This window comes from Drosophila bipectinata, chromosome 3R (genome assembly GCF_030179905.1).
Source record: "Drosophila bipectinata strain 14024-0381.07 chromosome 3R, DbipHiC1v2, whole genome shotgun sequence".
NCBI lineage: Eukaryota > Metazoa > Arthropoda > Insecta > Diptera > Drosophilidae > Drosophila > Drosophila bipectinata.
The window spans coordinates 21703607-21727972 of record NC_091739.1 but is presented as its reverse complement, the minus strand read 5'-3'; the positions used below and the strand labels follow the sequence as shown (position 1 = coordinate 21727972).

At 48.3% G+C, this 24366-nt stretch overlaps 2 protein-coding genes across 9 annotated transcripts; both read right to left on the bottom strand.

Annotated features, from left to right (window-relative positions):
- Positions 1 to 1080: 1080 nt before the first annotated feature.
- ctrip (E3 ubiquitin-protein ligase ctrip) lies at positions 1081 to 24286 on the bottom strand. Of its 7 annotated transcripts, none has more exons than XM_017237275.3 (12): positions 24152 to 24286; positions 14523 to 15283; positions 13120 to 14226; positions 9723 to 10940; positions 9036 to 9122; positions 6724 to 8570; positions 5545 to 6658; positions 4530 to 5479; positions 2643 to 4466; positions 2389 to 2577; positions 2116 to 2317; positions 1081 to 2055 (listed from the first exon to the last, which is right to left on the bottom strand). In XM_017237275.3, the coding sequence occupies exons 2-12, from the start codon at positions 15025 to 15027 to the stop codon at positions 1595 to 1597; spliced, it is 9504 nt and encodes a 3167-aa protein (XP_017092764.2). In that variant the 5' UTR covers positions 15028 to 15283; positions 24152 to 24286; the 3' UTR covers positions 1081 to 1594. The 7 variants fall into 7 exon arrangements, with proteins under 7 accessions (XP_017092764.2, XP_043067699.1, XP_043067701.1 ...); XM_043211764.2 differs by having other exon boundaries at positions 9036 to 9119; XM_043211766.2 differs by having other exon boundaries at positions 9723 to 10316.
- On the bottom strand, positions 20955 to 24265 carry Hus1-like (Hus1-like checkpoint clamp component). Of its 2 annotated transcripts, none has more exons than XM_070282177.1 (2): positions 23870 to 24095; positions 20955 to 21891 (listed from the first exon to the last, which is right to left on the bottom strand). In XM_070282177.1, the coding sequence occupies exon 2, from the start codon at positions 21875 to 21877 to the stop codon at positions 21041 to 21043; it is 837 nt and encodes a 278-aa protein (XP_070138278.1). In that variant the 5' UTR covers positions 21878 to 21891; positions 23870 to 24095; the 3' UTR covers positions 20955 to 21040. The 2 variants fall into 2 exon arrangements, with proteins under 2 accessions (XP_070138278.1, XP_017092773.2); XM_017237284.3 differs by lacking the exon at positions 23870 to 24095 and adding an exon at positions 24152 to 24265 and having other exon boundaries at positions 20957 to 21891.
- Positions 24287 to 24366: the final 80 nt, after the last annotated feature.

Below are 24366 nucleotides of genomic sequence, written 5' to 3'. Positions count from 1 at the left end.
TTTAATGCTAGCACTTTTATGTCATAACTCGATTAGCATCTAATGAGATGCTGTCATCAGTTAAATATAATTATATTATTTATATATATATATATATATGTTCGTATAGTTATTAATTGTATATACCACACGTCAGTAATCAGTATTCAGTACTGAAGATTTGTATCTAGTACATGTATTTTAAGATCGTTTTCGCGGATCGGGTTTTATTTTAATTATAATTATTTGATTTGTTTATTAGCATTCTGTTCCGTTTCTATCAGAGAACACAAAAAGTTTTGTATATGCTTCGCGTACAATACAGTTATGTAATGGTACAGTTTAAATGTAATATATTTTATATAATATGTATGAATAGTTGATGTAAGAGGGATGTACTAAATACTAAACTTCATTTTATGCGTAATCACTTAATTCACGTTCAATGATTTACTGATTTCTTCAAATTAGAGCTCTCCCATTGCCTATCCGATGGCGTTTCTTACTTCTCACATATCCTAATTAATTAATATTTTTTGTTTTCATTTTTTTGTTTTTTGTTTTTAACACAGCTTGCAAAATTTGCGTTTAATTTGCTTGTAGGCATGAAAAGATCAATACGATTAATATATTATGATTTCGGTAAGTGTAACTTGTAAGGGTGGGCGATTTTTACTTAGATAATTTCCTTTAGGGCTTCTCTACGAAAATAATGACGAGTTGCTTCACTTTCGTCCTCTGAGGGACAGAATATTAGAATATTGGATTTGCTTCAGAAATACCATTTACTCCATAAACCTTTCCTTTCCTTCATCTATGTATATCCATTCGTTTGTGTTTCTAATAAGCGTTTATGCAGTAATGCTTAAAAATTAATTAAACTCATATTCAAACGCCAGAGAAAAATGTTCAACATAACAATAAAAAAACTTAAATACTTCTTCGATTACAAAAAGCATTAAAAAATAGCTTAAGAAACATAAGAATGGGTTACGAGAAAACTAAACAAATTCAACTAGATTGAACACAGAGCTCGAATCGACAAAAGGCTGCTCTGTGTTTCGATACAAACAAAATGCTAGGTGTTATTGAATAATCGGATACATTTTTACTATTCAATTTATTTAAGTTAACATTTGAGGGAGTGGTATGGGATGTGAAGTGAAGTGAAGCATCGATTCATCTTAGCCTCCTCCTTCTTCCCAATGGGAATTTATTTTCTTCTCTTTCGTTGCAGTTTCTTCTCTTTTTTTTTGCAAAACTCGGTAATAAAAAATATATTCTAATTATATATTTATATTGAAATTTAGCAGGGCGCGCGCTTGCCCAGAATGAAGAAGGGCCGGGGCCGGGAGAGACGCCAAGAAGCGCGCGCGCGACGAAAGTAACTTTCGAAAAAAATAATTGAAATTGTTTTGGCTGAGACGGCAACTAAACAAAAATGATCCATCCAGTTAAACGATGCTTTTCCTGATGCTGAAGCAGCTGGCATTCACAGATTTGTGGCGCTTTGAATATAGACTACTACTATATGTATACTCCTCCGTTTTGTTTTAATTTCTAGTTGATGCAGCTGCTTCACATGTGGTCGAGGGGAGTGTGTTGTCGCATTAGTTTAGGAGAGATGGAAGGACATGCTGCCCTCGTTGGCGGCCACTTTTAGTTTCTGCCGCATCACCTCACGACTCGAGTAGTCGGGCAACTTCAGATAGTTGACGCATGTCATCACAGATGGTAGATAGTCGTTGGGGTTCTGGTTGCCGTCCAGCGTTTTCCGCACGATTGTCAGCGGAGGCGTCAGTGCCTTGAAGCCGCCAGTCGGGAGGCGCGGTGATCCAGTCACGAACTGCAAGAATGCGCGCTGCTCATCGCGGCTATACGAGGCAAGGATGTCGTACAGGAACTGTATGGCCTGCGACTCTTGGTGGAAGCCGTGGTCCGTGCGGCAGCTGTCCTGCAGCATCTTCACGTCCCACCGCGGCTGCTGCTGCTCACTGGCAGAGCCGCAGAACACACACTCCAGCTCCTCCGGATAGAACATACGCAGACGTTGGATCGGAAAAACTGAATCGAAGCCTGCAAAAAATAGACCAAGCTTATAATTGGCTGCAGAATGTATCACCGATTTAGACTTACCCTCGCGCAGGGCTTCAAACTGCTTCTGGACACCCTCGATTAGGAACCAATAGGTGACCAGTGAGATGTATTGGTGCAAGTTGTGCACAGTCACCGGAGTGTCGCGGCCTCCACGGCACAACTCAATGTTGGCATGACCAGGTAGCACAAAGTCAAGGCCCAGATCGGCAATAGGACAGCCGTCCAAGTCCAACTGTTCAATCTAACGAATTAAATACAATAATTATAGTTAAATACATGAATCAGGAAAGTCATTAGATTAGGTTATCTCACCTTTTCGGTCTTCTCCATGGCGTCAATGTTTGGATCAGCCAGGATGTACTCGCGATGGCGCACAACGTCCTGCAGGCGTACAAGTGTGTTTTGTACCTCCGGGGCCACGCGCATCAGATCAGCCAAGCCAATGGAATGCTCCTCATTGACTAGCCAGCGATAGAATGGTAGTGAGAATGGCAAGTCCAACTGAAACATTGAGAAATAAATTGGTCAATAATCATTCTCCCGTACTGGCACTGTCAGCCACTCACCATACGGCTGTCCATCACAGCCTTGGCCATGAACTTGCCCAAGAACTTGAACTTGGACTTGGCCTTGGTCATCTGGGGTAGCTTTGAGGATTTTCCCAGCGGGAGTGGGAACAGTCCGTGGGCGGCGTGTACATAGCTCGTCATGGTTGTGGTGGTGGTCATTGTGCCCGATTGAGTTGTCGTGGTTGTCTGCTCCACAACACTAGCTGTGGTGCTGTTGGTGGTACTGCTTGGATTATCAGTGGCAGCAGCGGCAGCTGCTGCTGCTGCATCCGCAGCGATGATATCACTAAATTGCTGTGCGATGATCATGTTTAAAGCGTTGTCATTTGCGCCAGTGCTGGAGGAGCTGTGCTCCACCGGCTGAGGTGGCTGTTGGCCGGCGCCGCTGCGCAGGACGTGAGACCGGCTGCTTGAGCGGGTGGTTGCCGTGGTGGTGGTGGTACTGCTAACGAGCGGCGGGCTCTGGTCCATGGTGGTGGCCTCGAGGGCGTCCTCGATGTGCACCACGGCGCTGCTTGCCTTCACTACATCCACGATGGTTACAGAGTTCTGCTTGTAACTGTCGCTTCCGTTCCACAAGCCTAGATCCGTACGCTGCAGCTCAGCAGAGACCAATGCGTAGAACTCCAAAGTAGGTCCCAGACCGGTTCCGACCTCATTCTCATATTGAATTTCCAATAGGGCCTTTGAATGGCCAAAGTCTTGCAGGATGTGTTCCGCCTGCTTGAGGATCTCAGCCCGAGATATGGCCCGCTTGCGGCGATCCAGTCGAGGTGCCACGCGCTCAGACGACTCCGCTGCGTTCAAGTCCGGAGTAGTGTCTAGCAGGCGTTGCAAGGCACGGTCCCTGTCGAAGCTGGTGGCGTAGAACAGCAAATGACGGGTCTCGAATGGGAAGAGGAAGGGACACGCCATTCCAATCTGGGGCAGCCACTGCGGCAGGTTGCCAGTCATGATAACCAGTGGGTCTTGCAGTTGGCGGTTGGCCTTGGCGGTGATCTTGGGATGGACGAACTCCGATTGTGGAATGATGTTCTGGCGCACCACGCATCCGTACAGATGCTCCCAATGGCGGTTAAGGGCGTGGATCACACGCAGCATGCACAGGGCGTCGAGGGAGGCATCCTGCACGGTCACCACATCGCTCGGCAACGAGCTGCTAAGGAACGGCTTCAGGGCCGAAATCACACCCGGGGCGATGCCCTCGTGCCAGAGTTCCGTCTTCTTGCGCATGAACTTGCTGCTCGACTTGTGCGCCTTCTTCGAGGACGATCCTCCGCCACTGGCCACTCCCGAGGAGGAAGAGCACGAGGTCGAGGCATTTGCGTAGCTTGCCGCCGAGCTAGAGCTGCTCTGCTGCTTTTGCACGCCACTGCTGCTGCACGAGCTGCTGCTGGAGGCTCCGGCGGCTCCAGCAGCGGCCTCCTCCTCCACGGGTCGATAGTAAATGGTGTGCTGCTGCACCCAGATGCTGGCGTTGCCCAACAGGGTCTCCGACTCGTTGTCCGTCTCCGGCTGTTCACTGACCAGCGGCGAGAACTGCTTCACCGCCTGGTAGACTGTCATGTTGTAGGGTAGGACATGCTCCCCGATCGTGAATTGCAGCTTGTGCTTGAAGCCAGCCTGGGTCATGACCACGGCGGCGACGTTATCGTCCATATCCTCTTCACTGTCGTCGTCAGAGTCGGCACGGATACCTCCATAGCCGCGTACCACGAGGTAGCGCTCGATGGCCTGCACCATGGCCAGGGGGTCGATTTTGACGGTGCCGCCCTTCCACTGGCGGAGATTGCTGCATTGTGGATGACGCTGAAGGTTGCACTGTGGGATGTAAGGAGAATGGTGAGTCAAATAGAATAAAATACGATTGAGCCTCCTACTGACCTTCAGCTGGTGAGTGTTGAAGAACCTGAGCGCACTCTGGTTGGAACGACCACCGGGTCCTGCCGGGAAGTCGTGCACCTTTACGGGGAACTGCTCCAACTGGGTGACGCAGCCATTAAGCTTGGCCACAAACGCCCCGAAAGCAATCGGCTCGATGGTGGGCAGCTGACCCACGTTCTGGAGCAAGGGTTCCAGCGGAAGGCCGGCGAAGACGTGCATAAAGCTACGCAGGCGGGCGTCCCGCTCCACCAGACCCGAGTCACTGGTCATATAGTTGAGCATGGCCTTGATCAGGCCGGAGTGGTTGACTTCGAACGGGGAGATGTCGCTCTCGAGCAGAATAGTCTTAAGTTCAAGGAGGGCGTCCAGGCAGTCGTGATAGCTGCCGTTCAGCTTGAACAGAATACTCGACAGGCGCTCCAGCACATTGGTGCTTCCAGCAGTGGACAGAGGTGCGGTGCCGGCAGCGGCGGTGCTTGTGCTCTGGCTTCCCCCGCTCTCAGACACAGACTTACTCCTGCGTGCCTCCTGCTCCGTGTAGCGCTTCACAAAGTCCACAGCCTGCTCGCGCACCCACTGGCGGGCACGCTCACGATTGGCAGCCGCCAGGAGATTGGCGTGCGAGATGCTCTTGTTGATGCTGGCTGCCACGGCGGCGGCATTCAGTCCTCCGCTTCCTCCGGCGCCGTGCTGGTTCACAGTGTAGGGCAAGCCGGCTCCCGAGCCACTGGCATTAGCGCTTCCCGAGTCCTTTGACATGCCGTGGTGCTGCTGCGACTGGTGATGATGAGCCGTTTGGCGTCCCCAGCGAGCCGGATTAAGCGAAGCCAGAAATGAAGATTTGCTGGATCCCGCGTTGGTCGAGTTTCCGGCGTTGAAACGAGACTTGGAGCTTCCAGAGCCACCGCCCGAGCTGGGCGTGCTTCTTCCTCCAGTGCCGCTTCCAAGACCTGCGTCATGAAAGGGATATTAGTTGGGACTAGGGTTTGGATTTGGGTTTGTGTCAGAAACTTACTTGTGGCTCGGCTCAGTAGCTCGTGCATTGCCGAACTAGCCGAGGCGGGTGGCGCTCCAGAGCCAGCTGCTGCTGCGGCCGCATCCTCCTGCCGCGACTTGGCTCGTCCACTGCTTTGAGATTTGCGCTTGGGCGGTGCCTTTCGCTTCAGCATGTCCGTCATCTTGTGCTGAAGAGCCGTGGCCGACGACGACGAAGAGGACGACGAGGAGGCCGAAGCGGCGGCGCTGCTGGTTGAGGCCACCACCAAGTGAGCCGGCTGCTGTTGTGGCTGGTAAACGACCGGGGGCACCTGCTGGGGCGGACCCTGGGCCTGCTGCTGAATTCCTCCACCTCCAGTGGGAAGCAGCTCCAGTTGAGGTGGCGGTGGTGGAGCCGCTGGCTGCTGGAAGTGGACGTACTGGCGCGGATCTCCCTGCTGGGCCACGAAGAAGGCAGGAGCTCCCGCCGTCGACGAAGATGGCGCCGAGCTGCTGTAGTTGTAGGCAGCGGCAGGAGTAGATGTTCCAGACACATCCAGGGCTCCAGCCGGAGTTCCCTTGGCACTGGCCGTCAGGGCATTCATGGCATGCGAGAAGCTCTTCACGCTGTACGACTGGTGCTTGCTGCTGCTGGGCGTCGTGGAAGCACTCGATGATCCTGGGGCGCTGTCCATGAAGAATGGATTCACCTGCAGACTGTTGGCCGAAGCTGGAGCACTCTGGGAGCCGCCGGCATTGGCTGTGGGCGTGGCCGTGGTGCTTAACGGCTTGGGAGATGGGTTGGCGCAGATGGGATTGTTGGGATCCGTCAGCTGGGTGAACTGGTAGATGACGCCCTCGCGACGGAAATGGGTTCCGAACACGTCGGGCAGCTGGCGCATCAGAATCTCGGCCATCTGGAGAGCTCCGACCACAATACGCAAGTCATTGCTGCCGAGCATTCCGGCAATGTGACTGGAGACCAGCTGGTACTTGAGCACTTGGCGCAACAGCTCCGGGGTGGCGTAGTAGACCATCCGGAGCAAGGCGCGCAGGCACTTGTAGCGTACATTGGGTCCGGCCGAGGAGCTGTACACTTCGTATAGCACGTTGAAGATGTGTTTTATGAAATCGGCGGCGAGACCACGTTCCTCCTAGAATTAAGAAACGGAAAAAAGTGAGTTAGAATGCCCCAAAGGACATGATTCGCATTCCTTACCTTCAGACAAGCAATCCTGGCGTCCAATGAGGGTCGACGCTTCTGTTGGCCACTGCTGCTGGCTGGTGGATTGTTATTGTTGTTGTTATTGTTCGAGGAGGCAGCCGCCGCAGCTGCCGATGTGGATGCTCCGCTAGCTGCCGCTGAGCCTCCAGCAGATGTGGATAGATCCTGGCCTGCCGACACAGGAGCCACATAGTTGTGGTTGATGCGACGCTGGACAGGGCGTGTGGTGCCCGAGTCCTCGTTGATCTGCTGCATGGCGTGGAAATCGACGGTGTATGTGCGTCCAAAAGTGCTCAGGCTGACCTCGTCCTCGCTGCTCTGGTTGGCGGCCTCGATCAGGCGGGAATCCATCGTCGAGTAGTTGTGCCAGGTGCCGCGGTCATCGCGCCACTGCCAGTGCACCTGGTCCTGGGTGTTGAGGGTTGGTCTGTCCAACAGGGCGTCCACCGCAAAGATCCCGTCCAGGGGCAGACGGGGCATCAGCTCGCCGATGAGGCAAGTCAGTTCATAGAGTTCCGAGGGCGAGCGCGAAACCAGCTCCACGTGGTTGGCACTGGCAGCTGCCGGCTCAGCGTTTCCTGTGAGCAGGTATAGCAGCGTAGCTGCAATGTCGTTCCTGAGCAGCGAGATGGCCAGGTCTGGGCAGTTGCCACACATCAGGCTCAGCATTCGAACCACGGCAGTGAAGGTGCCCGTGTTCAGTATGGCCGGAGTGACCAGGAGCAGTTGCTGGCAGTTTTTGAGGAGGTCCGGACTGGCGATTTGCTGGAGACGCTGGCCATCGTGCTGGAAGCTCTCCACCAGGCGGCAGAAGGCGGAGCACACGCTCTCCACGCACTTCTTGTCCTGCTGCGACAGGAGACGAGCCAGCAGCGGCAGGCTCTCCGACACAAAGTGGAACTCCTCCGGGTGCATGTTGAGGCAGCAGTTGGCGGCGATGGCCAGGGCCGCACGCTGGGCCACAATCGAAAAGAAGTCCAGGTAGGTGAGGCAGGCCGAGATGCCATTCGCCTGCAGAATGGCCTTGTTGTGGCGACGCGAGAGAATCTCCAGCGCAGTCAGACTCTGTTCGGCCACGTCCATGCACTGGATGACCTGCAGCTTCTCCAAGAACACTGGCACTGCCTCCACTACGGTCCCCGAGGAGCGGGGCAGGGCTTCCAGCATGTAGGCCAGAGCCCGACAGGCGTTGTTCATAATGTCAAAGTTGTGCTCCATGCGGAGCAACTGGATGAGGGCCGGCACCACCTGTTTGATGGGGAAGCCGGCGAGGGTGTCCTCGTTGCCCATCACCAGCATCTGGCACATCTCGATGGCAGCCTGCAGCTGTTGGGACTCGTCGTGGGACTGCAGACCCTGCAGTAGTTGGTTCGCCTTCGAGCTGCTGCTGTTTCCAATAGTGCGATGGAGGATGTGCGTCATCCTGGGTCCGAGGGCCCCGAACAGATGTGGTGGCAGACCGCGGGCCTCCAGCAGAGCCTGGAGACGGCCCACCTCGCTGTCATCGCTTTCCGAGTCGGCGGCCGTCGCACCTCCTGCTCCTCCGCCATGTTGGCTGGCACTGTTTGTCGAGCCGGCGGCGGTAGCTCCTCCGCCTGCTCCTGCTCCGCCAGAAGCAGCACCCGCTGGGGCTACATTGTTGCTGCCGCTGTTGCTGGCTGGCTGGCCGGCACTGCTGTTGCTGCTCGTTGCGCCCACCGCGCTGTTGGTTCCTCCGGCTGCCGCCGATGCTCCAGGCGCCGACGCCGTCGCTGTACCACCACTTCCTCCGGCTCCTCCGCCGACTTCACGTGCGGCACTCAGTGCGGCCGCTACGATGCTGAGGTTCGTTGAGTTGGCACCTAGTTGGTCGCAGAGGAAGGCAAAAATTTCATCGTTAATATCATAGTTCGACATGGCGCTGGCCGGGATCGGTTCGGATTGGGGGATTTTTGTATTCGAGTGTAAGTAAGAACATGAAACAAATATATGTCGGGAACAGGAAAGGCTCAGGCAAGCATTTTCAAATTTTGTGTGACTTGTCAGGGTTAGAGAGGTGTCAGTTTGGGGTCAACTAAATCATAAACTAAAGTTAGTGTAGGGGTAGGGTGGTTACTGGGAAGAGGATCATCTAATGGAATACAAACTAAAGTTTAGAGGTTATAGGTTAAAACAGGAGGAACTCAAAATAAGAGTTAATTCAAGTGTGTGCTGCCACCTGGGTCACCATGTGTGGGCAATGTAGAGAGTATGTGTGGGTGCGGCGTGGTGGTGAGTATGAGAGTATGAGTGGCATGTGTGGGTATGTAGACTGATCATACGGTTACCTGGCGGTATTTGCTGTCCACCTGCATGCGGCGGTCCACTTGGCGGTTGTTGAGCCATCAAACTATATGCTAAAGCATCCGAAGCTGCTAACCAGACAGAGGAGATGGAGACAGAGGCCGGGAGGGACGAGAACCGGGAGGTGGGGTAAACAGAGAAGAAAGACAAATATTTAGTGATTTGATTATTTTTATCAATGGGGAGTTTTGGGGAGTATTTTGGGGAGTGGGGAGTTTATTGGCAGACACCGCGAGCAAAGCCACGCAGGAATGAGCGAGCGAGAGGGAGTCAGAGAGAAAAAGAGAAGACTGGTGGGGTGGGGGGACTGTGCGCTGGGTTTCGGTTAATTTTCTCTCAGTGCATTATACAGAGGTGGGTGGGTTGTGGGTGGACCCTAACACCTGGACTAAGACCAGCACCAAAGAGCGGGATATTCGGGATTAGAACGGGAGATCCTAAAAAAGAGACTTCTATCGTATGTACAGCGGACCCCAGGGAACCCCCGTAATCCGAGTGCCCTAGAGTGCGTGCGTGGGTGCGACTAATCCCCCCCCTAATCCTGCTGGTTATCCCTTCGGGTGTGGGTCTAACCCCCGGGTCTTATGGTGTTTGCTCGGCTTGCGGTTTCACATCCTTTCATCCTTCTTCTCCTTCCTCCTCCTCCTCCTTTATCTTCATCTTCATCTTACCACTGCTATGCGTCACTTTGCTGCCCTGATGGATCTGTTGCGGCTGCTGCTGTTGGGGATGGGGATGTGGCTGCTGTTGCGGATGATTGCTTCGATAGCTGAACAGGAATCCAGGCTGCACAAGAGTGGCACGTTGCTGTTGGTGCTGCTGCTGCTGTTGCTGGTGTAAGGCCAATTGTTGTTGTTGTTGTTGCTGCTGCTGCTGTTGCAACTGCTGTTGGTGTCGCACGGCAACAACAACTGTATTACCGCCCACTTGTTGGTACTGATAGGTACCGGGCGGCGGCAGCAATTGCGGTTGTTGTTGCTGCTGCTGTTGATGCTGCTGCTGCTGTTGTTGTTGTTGTTGCTGTTGTACAGCAGCAGCAGCCGTGCTATGTTGCTGTGCCGCTGCCGCCGAACTCACACAAGAACCCGTCTTGCCCCGTGAGCTCCGTCGCAGTGAGGAGTGCTGTTGATTGTAAGTAACCTGTTGCTGCTGCTGCTGCTGCGGCGGCGGTACGAATGTCGCCGCTGCCGCCGTCGGTGCTGCCGTGTAGCGGGTCAGCTGCGGCGGTGCCTGTTGCTGGTAGAGCGCCGGCGGTGGTCCTGCGCCTGTGGAGGTAAAGTGGTGCGGTGGTGGAGGTTGATGCAGTACGGCCACAGAACTGTGATAGTACTGCTGGGGATGCTGATGCTGGTGCTGTTGCTGGTGCGGATGATGGTGTTGTTGTTGTTGCTGCTGAGCATAGTAGGCGGCAGCAGCAGCGGCTGCTGGAGGATAATGCTGCGCCGCCGCTGCTGCTGCTGCTGCTCCCGTGGGCGTCACAAAGGAAGACAAGTGTGCAAATTGGTGTGTGGGCAGCAGTTGAGGTGGTGGTTGTGGAGCTTGTTGTTGTTGGGTTGGAGGTGGGGCTGGTTGTTGTTGTTGTTGCAAGGCATATGGCGTGTTTGTTGCTGTTGTCGTCAGATTCGGCATAATGCTATAGTCAACAATGTTGTTGCTATTGTTGCTATTGCTGCCTCGAGTGATACGTCCAGCACCTCCTCCCCCTGCTCCTGCTCCTGCTCCTGGCCCCGCCCCCTGTCCATGGGGGGCGGCACGTTGCTGGTAGCCGGACGACGTTGTTGCAGTTGTTGTTGACTTTGTGGTAGTTTTTGTTGTTGCCGCTACTGCGTTGTTGTTGTTGTTGTTCTTGGCTTGTTTATTACGTTGTTGTTGTTGTTGTTGGTTGGCTCCTTCACGATTGTATGGATGTGTCAGAGAGAGAGAGAGAAAAGGGGGTAAAGGGAGTAGAGAGAGAGAGAGTAGTGGGAGACAACAGTTAAACAGCTTTATTCATTGATGTTTTTTTTTTTTGTTGTTTTTTTTGTTTATTTATTGATATTTGTTGTTGTTATTGCTTGCAGCTACACTACTTGAGTTAGTTATTGTTTTTGTTGGACGTTCTTTTTATTTTCAGTATTTTTAATGTAATATGCAAAAAAAAGGATTTTTTTGAGCGCAGTGTGTGTTAGCTTTTTTTTTGTTTTGATAAAAAAGGTGGTAATGACGAAAAAGGGAAATCAGAAGGAGACTGAACGACTTTCTGTCGCTGACAATGATGATGTTGCTGCTGCTGCTGCTTCTGCTGCTGCACCTCTCTCTGGCTGCGCTGCTGCTGCTGACCAAATCTCTCTCACACTAATCTAAGCACGCACACACACGCACCCTTCTACTGAATATAATATTTATGCTGCACTGTTGTTGTTGCCTCTGTTGTTACCTCTGCTGCTGCTGTTGCTTTTTCTCTCTCTTCTCTCTCTCTCCGACAAGTTTCTGCTGCTGCTGCTGCTGCTCCACACACACCCCCTCACACGCTGACTTTGTCGCATTTGTTTATTGTTTTTTGCACAAAAACAACAACATCATCATCATCATCAACAACACAAGCATCAGCATTTAAAAATGGTTCTTCGACTCAAAGAGATGTATAATTTCACTTTCTTTTTTTTTATAAAAATGAGAAATTATTGGCTATTATTTATAAATACTATGTTCTTTTTTTGTTGACTTTTGTATATAAAATGATTTTGAAATGAAAACAACTACATTGGCAACAACATCAACAACAACAACGTGCAAAATAAACATTTTTTTTTGTTTTTGATTTTCAGGGTTTACGGGTCAAATAACGGGATTAAAATAAATATTCGAATTTCGGCACTGATCGGCGACGTTGTTGTCGTTAACCAACACTAACCGGAGGGGGGGTGTAGTGTTGAACACCCAAAAACAACAAAATATAAAAACAAGAGGGTGGTGATACGACAAAATATATATAAAACCCCTATTATGGGGAAGGGCACACACTGTTCGGTTCTTGCATAAATCATAAATATAGATGAAAGGGTTAAATAAATAAAAATGTGGGCGTTGCGATGAACAAGCGAGTGTATTATTTAAAGGGTGTGGGCTGGTGGGCTTGATGGGCTGGATGGTGGGTGGGTTGGAGTTGGAGGCAGTGATAATGAGGCTATAGGTTGACCCCAGGTGACAGCACAGCCTAAGATCCAAACACATTCCCTGAATAATTAATTCTATTGATTTCTTCAGACAATTAGTTGTTAGTTACGTACATGCAGAGTCAGTGGAAACCCAAAGTGCTTTAATCGCGTTATATACGTATGTATGGCTATATACTCTATACTATATAGTATATATTCTTGTTCTGGACGGCGCAATGTTCAAATTCAGACTGCTTTCTACAAAATTTCGAGTGCGTTGGCATTGCGAACATTTCGCCTTTTATCAAAGCCACAAAAACAACGCCGAACTCATTGGGGAATAGCGACTACGAAGTCGGGGCACTTCGTAGAAATATATATATAAACATATATATATACTGATAAGAACGTGTGAACTGATACACAATAAAAATCACATTGAAGAGAAAGTGCAATTCATGCAAACTAGTTGCAGAAGAACTTCCACAATGGATATTAAAAGTTAAATATTTCGAGGGAGATTCTTGGAATGTAGATGGTTTTAAAAAACCGAAATTTGCTTACTTAATTTAATGTATTTTTTAAATCAAAGTTCTTATCAGTTTCAGCTTTTTTACGATCGTGTGTTTTTTTAAACTCGAATGCGCAATTGAAGCACAAAAACCCCAACTAGAGTCGTCATTTCTGATGAAATTTGTTTCAAAAACCCGACCCATTGGATCCTACACCATAAAGGAAGGTGATATCTTGGGGATAAGTTAATAGAAAGCATACAAATGACTAAGGATAGATAAATATTTACAAAGAAATATTATAAAATACGAATACTGTTAGTTAAGAAATTAATTTAAACAGAAAAGACTTAAATTTAAAACTAAAATCTACAAATAATGGATGCACGACCGATGATGGTAACCCCTTTGAAACTTACCACCAAGTTCACCGATTAGCTGCTGGGCGAATTCGCTCTCCGAGAGATCCTCCTCCTCCTCGATATCCTCGTCCTCCTCGATGTCCTCGTCCTCTTCGTCGTCAACGTCCTCCTCCTCGGTGATCTCGTCCTCCTCGGCAACAATCTGGGCGTCCTCCTCGTACGACGAGTCCGCCGAGTTAACAATCTCGAAGAAGCTCACCTCTTCCTCCTCCTCTTCTTCCTCGTCTTCGTCGTCCTCCTCTTCCTCGTCGTCGCGCTCGTCCTGCTCCTCGGTTGGGCCCTCCGCCTGGCTGTCCTGGTTGGCTGACGACTCCGGAAGATTGAGCGCCGACTCTACGGCCGGCAACTGATGCTCCACTTCCAGATTCCCGTGCTCCGACTGCTGTTCCTCAGCTCCAGCTTCAGATGTGGTGGCGCTTTCGGTGTCCAGTTGATGCTGCGGCAAGTGGCGCAGGCCCTTCTTGTGCTTGCCGAGACCACTCGACTTGCTGCTCGATCCCGAAACGGATCCTGGCAGATTACTCTCGCTAGAGCTGGCTGTGGCTGTGCCAGACGCCTCCTCCTCCTCCTCCTCCGCCTGGGCGGCCTGTTTCTCCGGCTTGTGGGAGGAGCGTGTGTGGCTGACTTTCCGGGTCTTGCGGTAGTAGCTCAGCAAGTTGCTGGCGCGTCCGGAGCGAACTGCTCCCGCCCCACGTTGGGGAGTCGCCTCGATTAGGGACTTCGATCCTGCGCTGGCCTTGCGCTTATGACGGCTGCTTATGACCGGAAGACTGCTGGTGCTGGGGCTGGCCTTCAGCTGGTTGTTTTGCTGGAGACGGGCCGCGGCAGCTGCGCTGCTTGTGCTCGGCAGCTCCTCGGGCGAAACGGTCTTGGAGCGGGTGCGCTGGGCCACGCAATCACCCCCTGATGCCTGGCGCGGCGTCTGCGATTCAGTGGAATCTGTGACCCCGGCAGTTGGTGCTACGACCGGTGCGGCGGCGCTTCCTTCCTCGACTGCCTCGGGGGCTCCTGCCGATACCACGCTGCTGGCGGATGATGTCGGCTGGAGGCGACGCTTCTTCAGCGGCGAGCTGAGCTCCACCAGCTGGTCACCACCGGGAGCCGCTGTAAACGACATCGAAGGGTTATTATCTCTAGCCGTAATTTGTAGAATTTTTGATTTTTTTGTTTTGAAATTTTTTCACGGACTTGAACGGAGGAGATTGGGAAACGATTTGAAATTTGGACAAACAGAAGATATTTTACAAAATCATTAGGCAAAGTCAAAAAATTTATCAAAACGGTTGTTACTCTCGGCGACTTGTCTCTGTTATTTTCCCTAGGGACTGTCACCGTTTCAAGGATTTCAAACCGACTACGATTGGCCCGACCTCAGTAACCCATTCCCTGGGAATACTTACATTGGTTGCTGCGATTGGAGCTGCTAGCGGCGCTGGTGTTGTGCTGATGCTGCCGCTTGCGACTTCCGGGGGACACCGACTGATCGCCGGTGGCCGAGTGCGAGCTGGGCGCCGGGGATGAGGGGGATCGAAAGGCGGTCGAACGCTTGGACACCACGGACTCCTTGCTGGCGTTCTGGCGACCTTGGCTGCGCGAACGACGGTTGTAGGTATTCAAGGCGTTGACGGAGGAGCTGACAGCCGGGGTGGTGGGGGTGGCTGTACTGCGTTTCTTGTTCTTGTTTCCTTTACGGCCGCTGCTGTTGCTGCTGCTATTGCCGTTGTTGTTGTTGTTATTGTTGTTGTGGTTGCGTCGACGATTCGACGAGTGACTTGCGTTAGTGGATGTTGCTGCACCTGTGGTAGTATTATTAACTAAGGACGCCGCTGATGTACTACCGTCGTCGGTACCGTGCTGCCCCTCCGTCAATGCAGAGAGCGATTGACTTTTAACGGATTCGGCCATAGACGACACTTAACCGCACCGGCATCGAACACTCTTAACATGCCAACTCAACCAATAATTGAATATTGATCTCGAAATGATTTGTTTCCGATTATCACTTGCCCTATCACCGTAAAATGTCTCTTAATATTATTTAAATATTATTCTTCCTATTGTCTTTCTCTCAGATACACGTCATATAACACATCACTATAGTCACTATATTCCTGGCCGATTTCCTTCGTGCGTGCGTTGCTTTTTTGGTCAGTGTTTTGAGCTGCAAGTAATAGAGATACACAGAGATTGGGGTTACAACAATGAAACACAAAATAATAAAGTAGAACGCATTTTATGGTCACGTTGCAGCGACTGTGTCGAAGACAAAGAAGCCACTATGGGCGGAGCTACCTCCTAAAAATATGCACAGTCTTACGTACTTCTGTAGTCTATATCTTTGAAGTTATTTTTCTGAAATAACTCCTCAACTCCAAGCATCTAGCTAGTACTAAGATCTCTGGAAAATTCAAAGTAAATGCGACTTAAAAATAGCCACAAAGGCATCACCCCAGGAACACGAAAATGCAGACAAGGCAGCCACCAGCCGGGCGAGATTGGCGACAGACAGGAAATGCTGAACACCGAATACTGACAATGTCGAGCGCTGCATAGGTAGAGAGAGGGACATGGTAGAACCAAAAACATACAAGAGATAAGAGGCAAGTCAGTACCCTGCACTACCATGTTGAAGTGAAAACCGTGCATGGAAAACCGGCACAACTCAAAGCACAAGTAGAGAGGGAAGTACTTACCGAGAGAGAGCAGGACAGGATAGGAGCATGAGAGTACGGAAGTGGCTAAAAGGGAAATGCACAAAGGGCAGATTTACAGCCCCTGGTTTTTAAGGACAGGTACACGAACACAATGGAAAAGTCCTCACCGCATGAGTCCAACTATCGATTAGCCAAAGTGGTCAGAATCGAACAATGAAAACAATAACAATAGATGTGAGTTTAATAAAGACCAGAGTTGCCTAGCCGAATAATAATTTTAAAAAAAAGTTTTTAAAAAGTAACCCATTTGACACCACCATTAAAGCCATTAGAGACGGCCCACTGATAACAATGAATAATACACCACCAAGAAAACACACACACACCACCACCACCGTCTCTGGGAAAAGCCTCATACACTCACACAAGCGCATACTTTGTCAACATATGAAAACTGTAAATAAGTTAACAGCTGTTTGCCAGCAGCAGCCACCGACACGTGCATGGGGGAGAGAGAGAATGAGAATGAGACTGAAAGCGAACCCTCATCGCAGTGAGAGCGAATGTTTTGAGTGGAAATTTGAGAGTCTGTCTCACTCACTCACACTCGCGCACAGCTGTGTTAATCAGCTGTTCTCGGCCGTTTTGTTTATATTTTGCTTTTCGTAATTCCCAGCGTGCGCGTGTGTGTGTTGGCTATCTGCCCCCTCTTCCTGTGTGTGTGCGAGCGAGAAACAAGTTTAGTGGCCCAGTGTATGGGTGAGTTGCCATGCTTGTTTCGCTGCCGAGAGATAGGAAAAGAAACAGAGATGAACTGAAAAAGCAGCTAAAGGCAAAAGCGTCTGCCAGCCTGCTTCCACTGGCCTGGCCCGAACGTGTTCTGGGCCCTTTGCGTACGTTATACATTTTTACATTTGGTGTATTGGAAAACCTTACATCCAGTGATGTATAGCCCAAAATATTGCGTAGTTTCCACACGTCTGACACTGTTTGACTTTCAGTTTTGGGGTTCTATCGCTGGCTGATCCATTGACAGTTCCACTCAAATTCGACAGGTAAACACGACACACGATACACTTTTGTATCTACAACAACAATGACCAAACCAATCGACAAACATTTGCCAAAGTGGCCACAACACAAAAAAAATCGAGTTCAAGGCCATCTAAATGAAACCAGCAAACCAAACAAATGGAAACGTCAGCGGTTTGTTGGAAAATTAGATGTATTTGAGGTTTTTCAATTGTCTCAAAGTATTGTCTTCAGGTCGGGAAACGTGACACGAGGAAAACAATGATGGAAAAATAAATAAATAATTGTTTTTTATTATTTTAATGTCTGGCTATTTGATGAGAAGTATTGTAGGTAATATTTTCTTGAAATACAATTTAATACATTTATAAAATAAAATAAACAACCAAATTGGGAAACTGGCATCGTGATAGTTCATTCGTGGCATACCTTTAGAAACAGTCTGGCTATGTACGATACCTGTACATCAGCGACTACTTGCCATTCGTATCTCTGCCCCACAAGTTTTTCACACCAAAAGCACAGACGAAAAAAAAAAAAAATAAACAAGCGAGGCCACAAATGGCAGCGCCTTCATACATGTGTGATGGTGTTAGTGTGTGTGTTTTACAGTGTGAAGCATTTTAGCTTTGCGTGTGGCAACTCCAACATATGGCGACTGTCTTTGTTGCTGGTGGCACTGCTGTCTTTTATCAGCCATTGAAAATTATAAATTGTGAAGGGCCCACTACTCCACAGGAGCCAATGCTTGCGATCCATTAATCACACTTCCTTACTCATAGCTATTGACAAGTCATTAGTAGCACAAACTATCCACTAGTTATTACTTATTTTTAAAAGTCATATTTGATCATATTTTCATAGAAGGTTCTTTGAACCTTAGTTTTAATTCAAGTAGAACGCAATTACCTCAGAAATCGACAGGGCAACCCCCATTTATAGTAGACCTTTAATGGCTCGCAAGTATGACAACCCTGGCCCGAGCATAATTGATAACAATTTGTGTGTGCATGTGGCCGACCCTCCCTTTCCACCCCCCTTAGTTTATACCCTCTCCGCTATTCATTTTTCGCTGTTCGTTATGCATTGTGCGTGCTGTGCTGTGCTGTGGTGCTGGCATTGTTTGTAACTTATTTGAATATCGTTGTAAAAAGTCAGTAGAGCGCATATTGAAGCTGGTCGGTCCCAATAGTGTTGCCCTAGCAAGTTTTCTATTTTATATTATTTTCTTTTTCCCCCATCTCCGTCACCGTCACCGTTTTCTTTCTCTTTCCGATTTGTTACGAAACCTGCCTACGCACAGCTGAGCGTTTGAGCGAGATGGCCTGCACTTTCCACACTCGCCACAGCGACAACTGACAGCTGCGGCCAAGACAATAGCATCGAAAATATAACCGGACATTGTTGAAAAGGATTTTAATAACTATAAACTCGTGCTTTATATAAAAAGATATAAGGGAAATATTTTCAAATAAATTACCTATTCATTTCAATATTTTAAAAATATTTATCATTATGCAAACTAATTTTGGATTATTCAATCTTTTTAATAGAAAAGTAATATTCTCCTTTTTTCTACAATTTAAGGCTAAAATATTTTGAAATATTTTCCCAGACCTATTTTGTTAACCCCTAGTGTGGGCTGTAGATGGCAACCGTTTTCTCTACTGAATCGGACCGTGTCACACTCCCCCGAAAAGGGAATTACGTAGTTCGTAGATGGAAATAAGAACGCAATAGCCAATCCACCTGGCAACCCTGTAACCCCACCAAGCAGTGGGTGGTAGGGCTAATGCAACAATTAAAACCTGAAGGTTTTCCCCACCTGAGAAATACTTCAATTCAATCTTGAAGGCCAGCGTCCCAGGGAAACTTGTTGCAACAAGAACGAAGGTACTGACATATTTTAATCAAATTCTTTATAATATCACACTATTTGAACCTTTTATACAACTCGTTATATGGACAAAGCATATAGAGGCGTAAGTATATAAGCACACACCATTAATCGGAAACGCACACTCTTGCAATGGCTGCTTATATACAGTTATACACACGAGTTGGCTGCACTTTCCACGTCAAACGTCGAAAACGGAAATGCAAGCCAAGTAACAAAATGCTGTTTAAATCATCTTAATTCCGTTTAATGAAAAAATATTAAATACGCTTGCCATGTGGGTTGAGAAACTGAAAATTAAATGAATTCAACGTCGATTGCTATATAAACGGAGGAAGGAAAAAAAAAAAAACAGAAATAACGCCAAAGGGAGCACACTGCATGGCTCGACATGTGCGCGAAAGGGAGGGCACGAGAGCAAGCGCATGACGACGTACACACACACAAATACACACAGACACAATTATAAAAGAAGCAGAAGGCGGAGGAGAAAAATAAGTCTCAGTATGTACAACCAAATCAAAGCGAGGAGCAAAACTTGATGCATACACAATTCAAACGATTGCGATTTGCATGCTACCTATTTTTAATTCACGGCTCTATAATAATCCAAAATTATATAAACAGTACCACCTTTTCAGATTCTACAAATTATGTACCAGCAGTATATAGAAAACACATGCGTTTGCATTTTGCTTTCCTGATTTTTTTTTTCAGCTGTGCACGCACTCAAGTCCAACTCGCGAATGAATCGAGAAACGCAGAGGCGGAAAGGCAACGCCGATGGCCACTCACGTCAGCGAGTGAAAGAGTGCAGAAGAGAGACTCCAAACGGAGAGTGAGTGGAAATCAATTGTGGGGCCGCCAGACTGTGCCGAGCGATTAATAATTTAAAATCTACTAAACAAATCACAGGGCATAATACCTGCCATATTTGCAAATTGGCAGGAATCAACAAAAAATCCGTCATTTGGCCAAAACACTCAATCTCGACGAAAGCAGGTCACTCAACCCCTGAGAATGAGGTCAAAGAACCGCCGACTCATACTCCTCTCTCGACACGAGCCTGCACTAGTCAAAGGTGCCTGGCACCTGGCCTGTCCATTTTTTTAGCTTAGCTAATTGATTAAAAGCACAAAAATGTATAAATAAGCTGAAATTCCTGATTCTGTTCCACTCAAAATGGCCGTGTGGCCATGTCGTGTCCAATCGAGACAAAGTCTACTCGCTCTCATTGTTCTGTGGGGGTTGTGTGCTCCACTCGCTGCTCTTCCACTCAGACTTGTCCTCTCGCTTGATTTCTTGTACCTGTGGTGGGCTTGTTTTTACAGTTGACTTCTCTCCCCCTTCGATCAGCTGATCGTGTAAACGAGCAGGAAAATGCGTGCAGCTGTGCAAGCGAGATAGCAAGAGGGTTCGGTTACAATTTACGACAATTCAAATAGGGTCGCCAGCAGCACCGAATGCACTCATCTGACCTCCTCCACCGGAGCATGTGTGTTTGTTTTTATTTGTCTGTATACGAAAAGAGCAACAAAAGGGGAAGCAGAGAGCGAATGGAAGGTAATATATCTATATTTGTGGGGTTCTTTAGGGTCAACTCCTATTTTCTGAAACAAATTTCAGATAAAATTGGAAACCATAAAACAGTAAAACTTTAAGTACTAGAGGTCATTATATTGTTGTGGTTTTTAAACAATGGTAACTCTACACAAGACCTAAACATTGTTGTTATCGTGTGAAAACATATGTAAAGTATTAAAAAAAACTGCCTATCTGTAGTGAAAATGAAATGTATCTTTAGAGAAGAATGGATCTGATTAGGAAAAGATAAAGTATTCCAAGACATGGATATATGTTTATTTTTTTGCATTCAACAAAGTAATATGCACATGTTGGCACCTTTGTGTATCACATATTTGGGATGTTGATGTTTCCAAGACAGGGTACACAACAAAACCAGTAACGAGCAAAAACAAAATAATGAATATGCATGCATGCACCAACTTGCTCACAAGCAAACAAACACACAGCCACACGCAAGTGCAGTGGAAGAGCAGCTTGTCGAGTGCAAGAGAGAGAGAGACGGAATGGGGTGCAGAAATGAGGCCACGGCTGTCGAATTTGGGACACTCTGAGTGCAAGGAAAAAAGAGAACCACACCAGCTTTCGTTACTGAAACAACTCAGGTAAAGTCTATAAACTTTTATACAGAATGTACTTAAAGATACATCTACTATCTATTATATTTCATAATAAAACTCATCATACAACTAAATATTTCATGAAAGTACATTTGTTTGCGAGGTAAACTAATCTTAGAAGCTTAACCCAACTACATACAAACAGCGGGAAGAATGGAGTGAAGGACTACGTCCTGGCGCACATAGATTTGCAGGTGGATCGACTGATCCCGGTCAATGCTAATGGTCATCTCTTCATTGGGCAGCTGAAGGGCCCCGAAGAACGCAGACGCCTTGCGGGAATCCACGGAGCAGGAAGCCCCCTCCTCAGATCCGGTCAGAGAGCGGGGCACTAGCTTCTGAAAGCGACTGGTCACTGTCGACATTTCGGAGGTGGCTATCACGCTGAGCTCGCCATCGAAGCTAGCTTGGAACTTCAGGCTGGGGGATATGTTCTTCAGTTTGTCGATCAAGCTGCGGAGCAGTCGGACGGAGGGCAGGCAGAGAGCCAACTGGGAGTTGGGAACTCGAGGTACTACATAGGCTGACCAGTCGCTGGCCGGTATTATGTTTACGGGCACATCGTGGACCACTTCCCGATCTTCGGTGACGGAAGATGACGAAACGGACGCAATCACCGAGATGCAGGGGAACTGAATCCTCTGCAGCTTCAGTTTGCAGCTGCTGATGCCTCCGCCCCGCAGCACAGACAGTGCTCTGCCAAGATTGGCTGAGGACATGCTCAGCACTATGTAGTCCTGATCCGGGCGAGCAGTCTCCAGCCGGTATTCCGGGAAGTACTCCTCGGCAGCTATGCTGGCCCAAACGAGGGGCGAAGAGGTTGAGCTCTGGTCCTCGTTTACGATGAAGTGCATCTGCCGCTCGCCGAGGATCATGACGCACTCCTTGGCCAGCTTGGCCAGGGTGGCAACAATGGCCTGAAACTCGCGCATGTACATCGGATCCTGCATCAGGGCACGGAACTTCATCGTTCAATAATGTTCTGGTTGAGTCGGAAGCGGGTGCGAGTGCGACACAAATAAAAACGGAAAAAGAAAACAGAAAAAAAAGTGTCAAACACGGCTGCCAAGAACTAAAGATGCAGCAAAAACTACGATACTTTAAACGGCAACCATGGAAACAGTAGAAGTCTACCTCCAATACTTTGAAATCACACTTTATTGAAGTACTTTATACCTCAGCTTCACATGTTCTTTGATTGTAACATGTTTAAACAAGATTGAAGAAAGGCATTGCCAACATAGAGCCTATTGCCACATTGCCCATTGAGGGATGAGAATGTGACCAGACTCTTAGTACAATTACCTAAAGGGCATATGCTAGTTAGTCTGAATATTTAGAATAAAAAGTAATTTTTTTTAGAATAAATGGTCCGTTCTGGCCAACACTCTTCGGCGACTCTCTCCACTCCTCATCGAGTTTGAGTTCAATGTACAAAGGGGCACAGAGGACAGAGCAGGAGCTTGGGGGGTGGGCAGCAAAGGAGGCGGCGAGTCGGCCAGGCGATGGGCTAACAAAGCGCTGAGCAAGTTCAGAGTTGTGTTTTGGCTTTTTTCTTTTTTTTTTTTATATTTATTTTGTACTTCTGTTGATGGGGCGAAACGGTGTGCAAAGAGCAAACGAAACGAAGCTCAACGAAATAAAACACATAGGCAGGCAACAAAAACGGCCAGGTTCTCCTTGCATACACAAAGTCATCATCTTAGGAGCGACAGACACAACAGGATTTTTATGCCCAGCCAATTGTGGAGGGGCGCGGAGGGGGGTTCAGCCTACTGATGTGTATAAGAAGAAGTGTGCCTCTGTTTGTGTGTGTGTGCGGTGAGACAACGGCGGAAATCAAATTATGTGCCTGTCTTGGGGGTCAAAATATTTTCCTTTGGCAGTTCAATCAACTTTCAAGGTTGCCTTCGGTCGACTTGCGGCTTCGCCTTATCAGAGGCTCAATTGGAAGAGATAATACCCTCCTGGGGAATGAAATTAAGACTAGGGCGGTTTAGAAATACCATAATATTTAAAAAACACATGATGTACAGAAATTATTCTAACATCCTTGGGGAAGAAAATCCCCTTTAGGATTTGCAAACTCAGCCCGCATAGACGCGACGCGGCTGCCCGCATACGAAAGCACATTTCTGCTCGATTTGAGAGACAGAGCTGCCCATTCGTCAACAGCTGTTTCTTTATTCTTTAATTTGACCTATGACGTCACACCATCTCTCAAATTATTTCACAAATCGGTGAAAAAAGAATAAAATAATATGAGAAAATAGCGAAAAATTAGTTTGCTGAGAGAGAGAAGTGTTCGTCATTGTTGTTACCTGGCGCATGCATTTATGTATTTTTTTTATTGAAGCATTTGAAGCATTACTTGCAAAAACCTTCGACACCAAAAATGAGCGTCAATGCAACGCGAACAGTTTTATTGAAAAGCAAAACAAACACACACCGAGCGCAAGCACATTTTCGCGTTCATGTGGCACAGGCACATACATGCACGAAAAACGCTGACAAGAGGGCCAAAAATGAATCGCTCAGAAGAATCAGAATTCAGAATATTGTCGCCCCCTCTCACTCACTCACCCGTTCAAGTTTGCAGCATAAATAAAAGAGAAAGTAAAACTTTACAAGATGCGCTGCTCAGCAGCAGCCACCCGTGTTGCGAACGCCACTTTTTCTCATTCGGAGGAAATGCCAATTCGAAGAAGAATCGAGCTCACACACATGCACCTTATTGGACACCCTACCTCCGTACAAAATGAGTAACTAATAGGTGTCAGAACATTCCAGAAAGCCTGAACGCTTATTTTTATATCCCGATGTAACCTTAGCAATAGACACTGATTTATCTTGGGCCATTTCCCCAGGAAAATGTGCAAGTGTCTCCTCGGCAGCCATTGTAAAAATCAATATTGGGAAATAGCCCACACTCGGATGCACTTTGAACTGGTATTACCCACCGGGGAACGTCTTCGGAGATATGACCCTTGGCAGCCGCGATTTCTTTTTCACTTGACAAACGCGAAACCTTCAAATTTTAGCCAGAGAAATGATACGGGGAAAAAAGCAAACGGTCGACATTTTGTTTTCCGTCTCGCTGCCTATTTGACGAACTCTGTTCACTGGTGTGTGTGTGTGTATCTCGTCTCAGCGGAGCCCCCAAGAATCGGAGGCTCGGATGAGCCGCAGCCCATGCCCTGATGTTCCTGCTTCTTTGGTGGAGTCCAAGGAGTTTCACTTACCTTTATGCTTGTGCCAACAAATTCCTTGTCGAATTTCAACACAATTTTCACACAAAGTTTCGCACTGATTTCCACACGTAACAAAAGTTCCGACCAAGCGCCGGTGTGGCCAGGTTGTGAATGCGGTTGTTGATGGATTTTTACCGAAATATCGGAAATCGGCGACCAGCTGGTGGGTCAGGTGGCGCCATCTGTAAGAAATTGTTTTACCACTT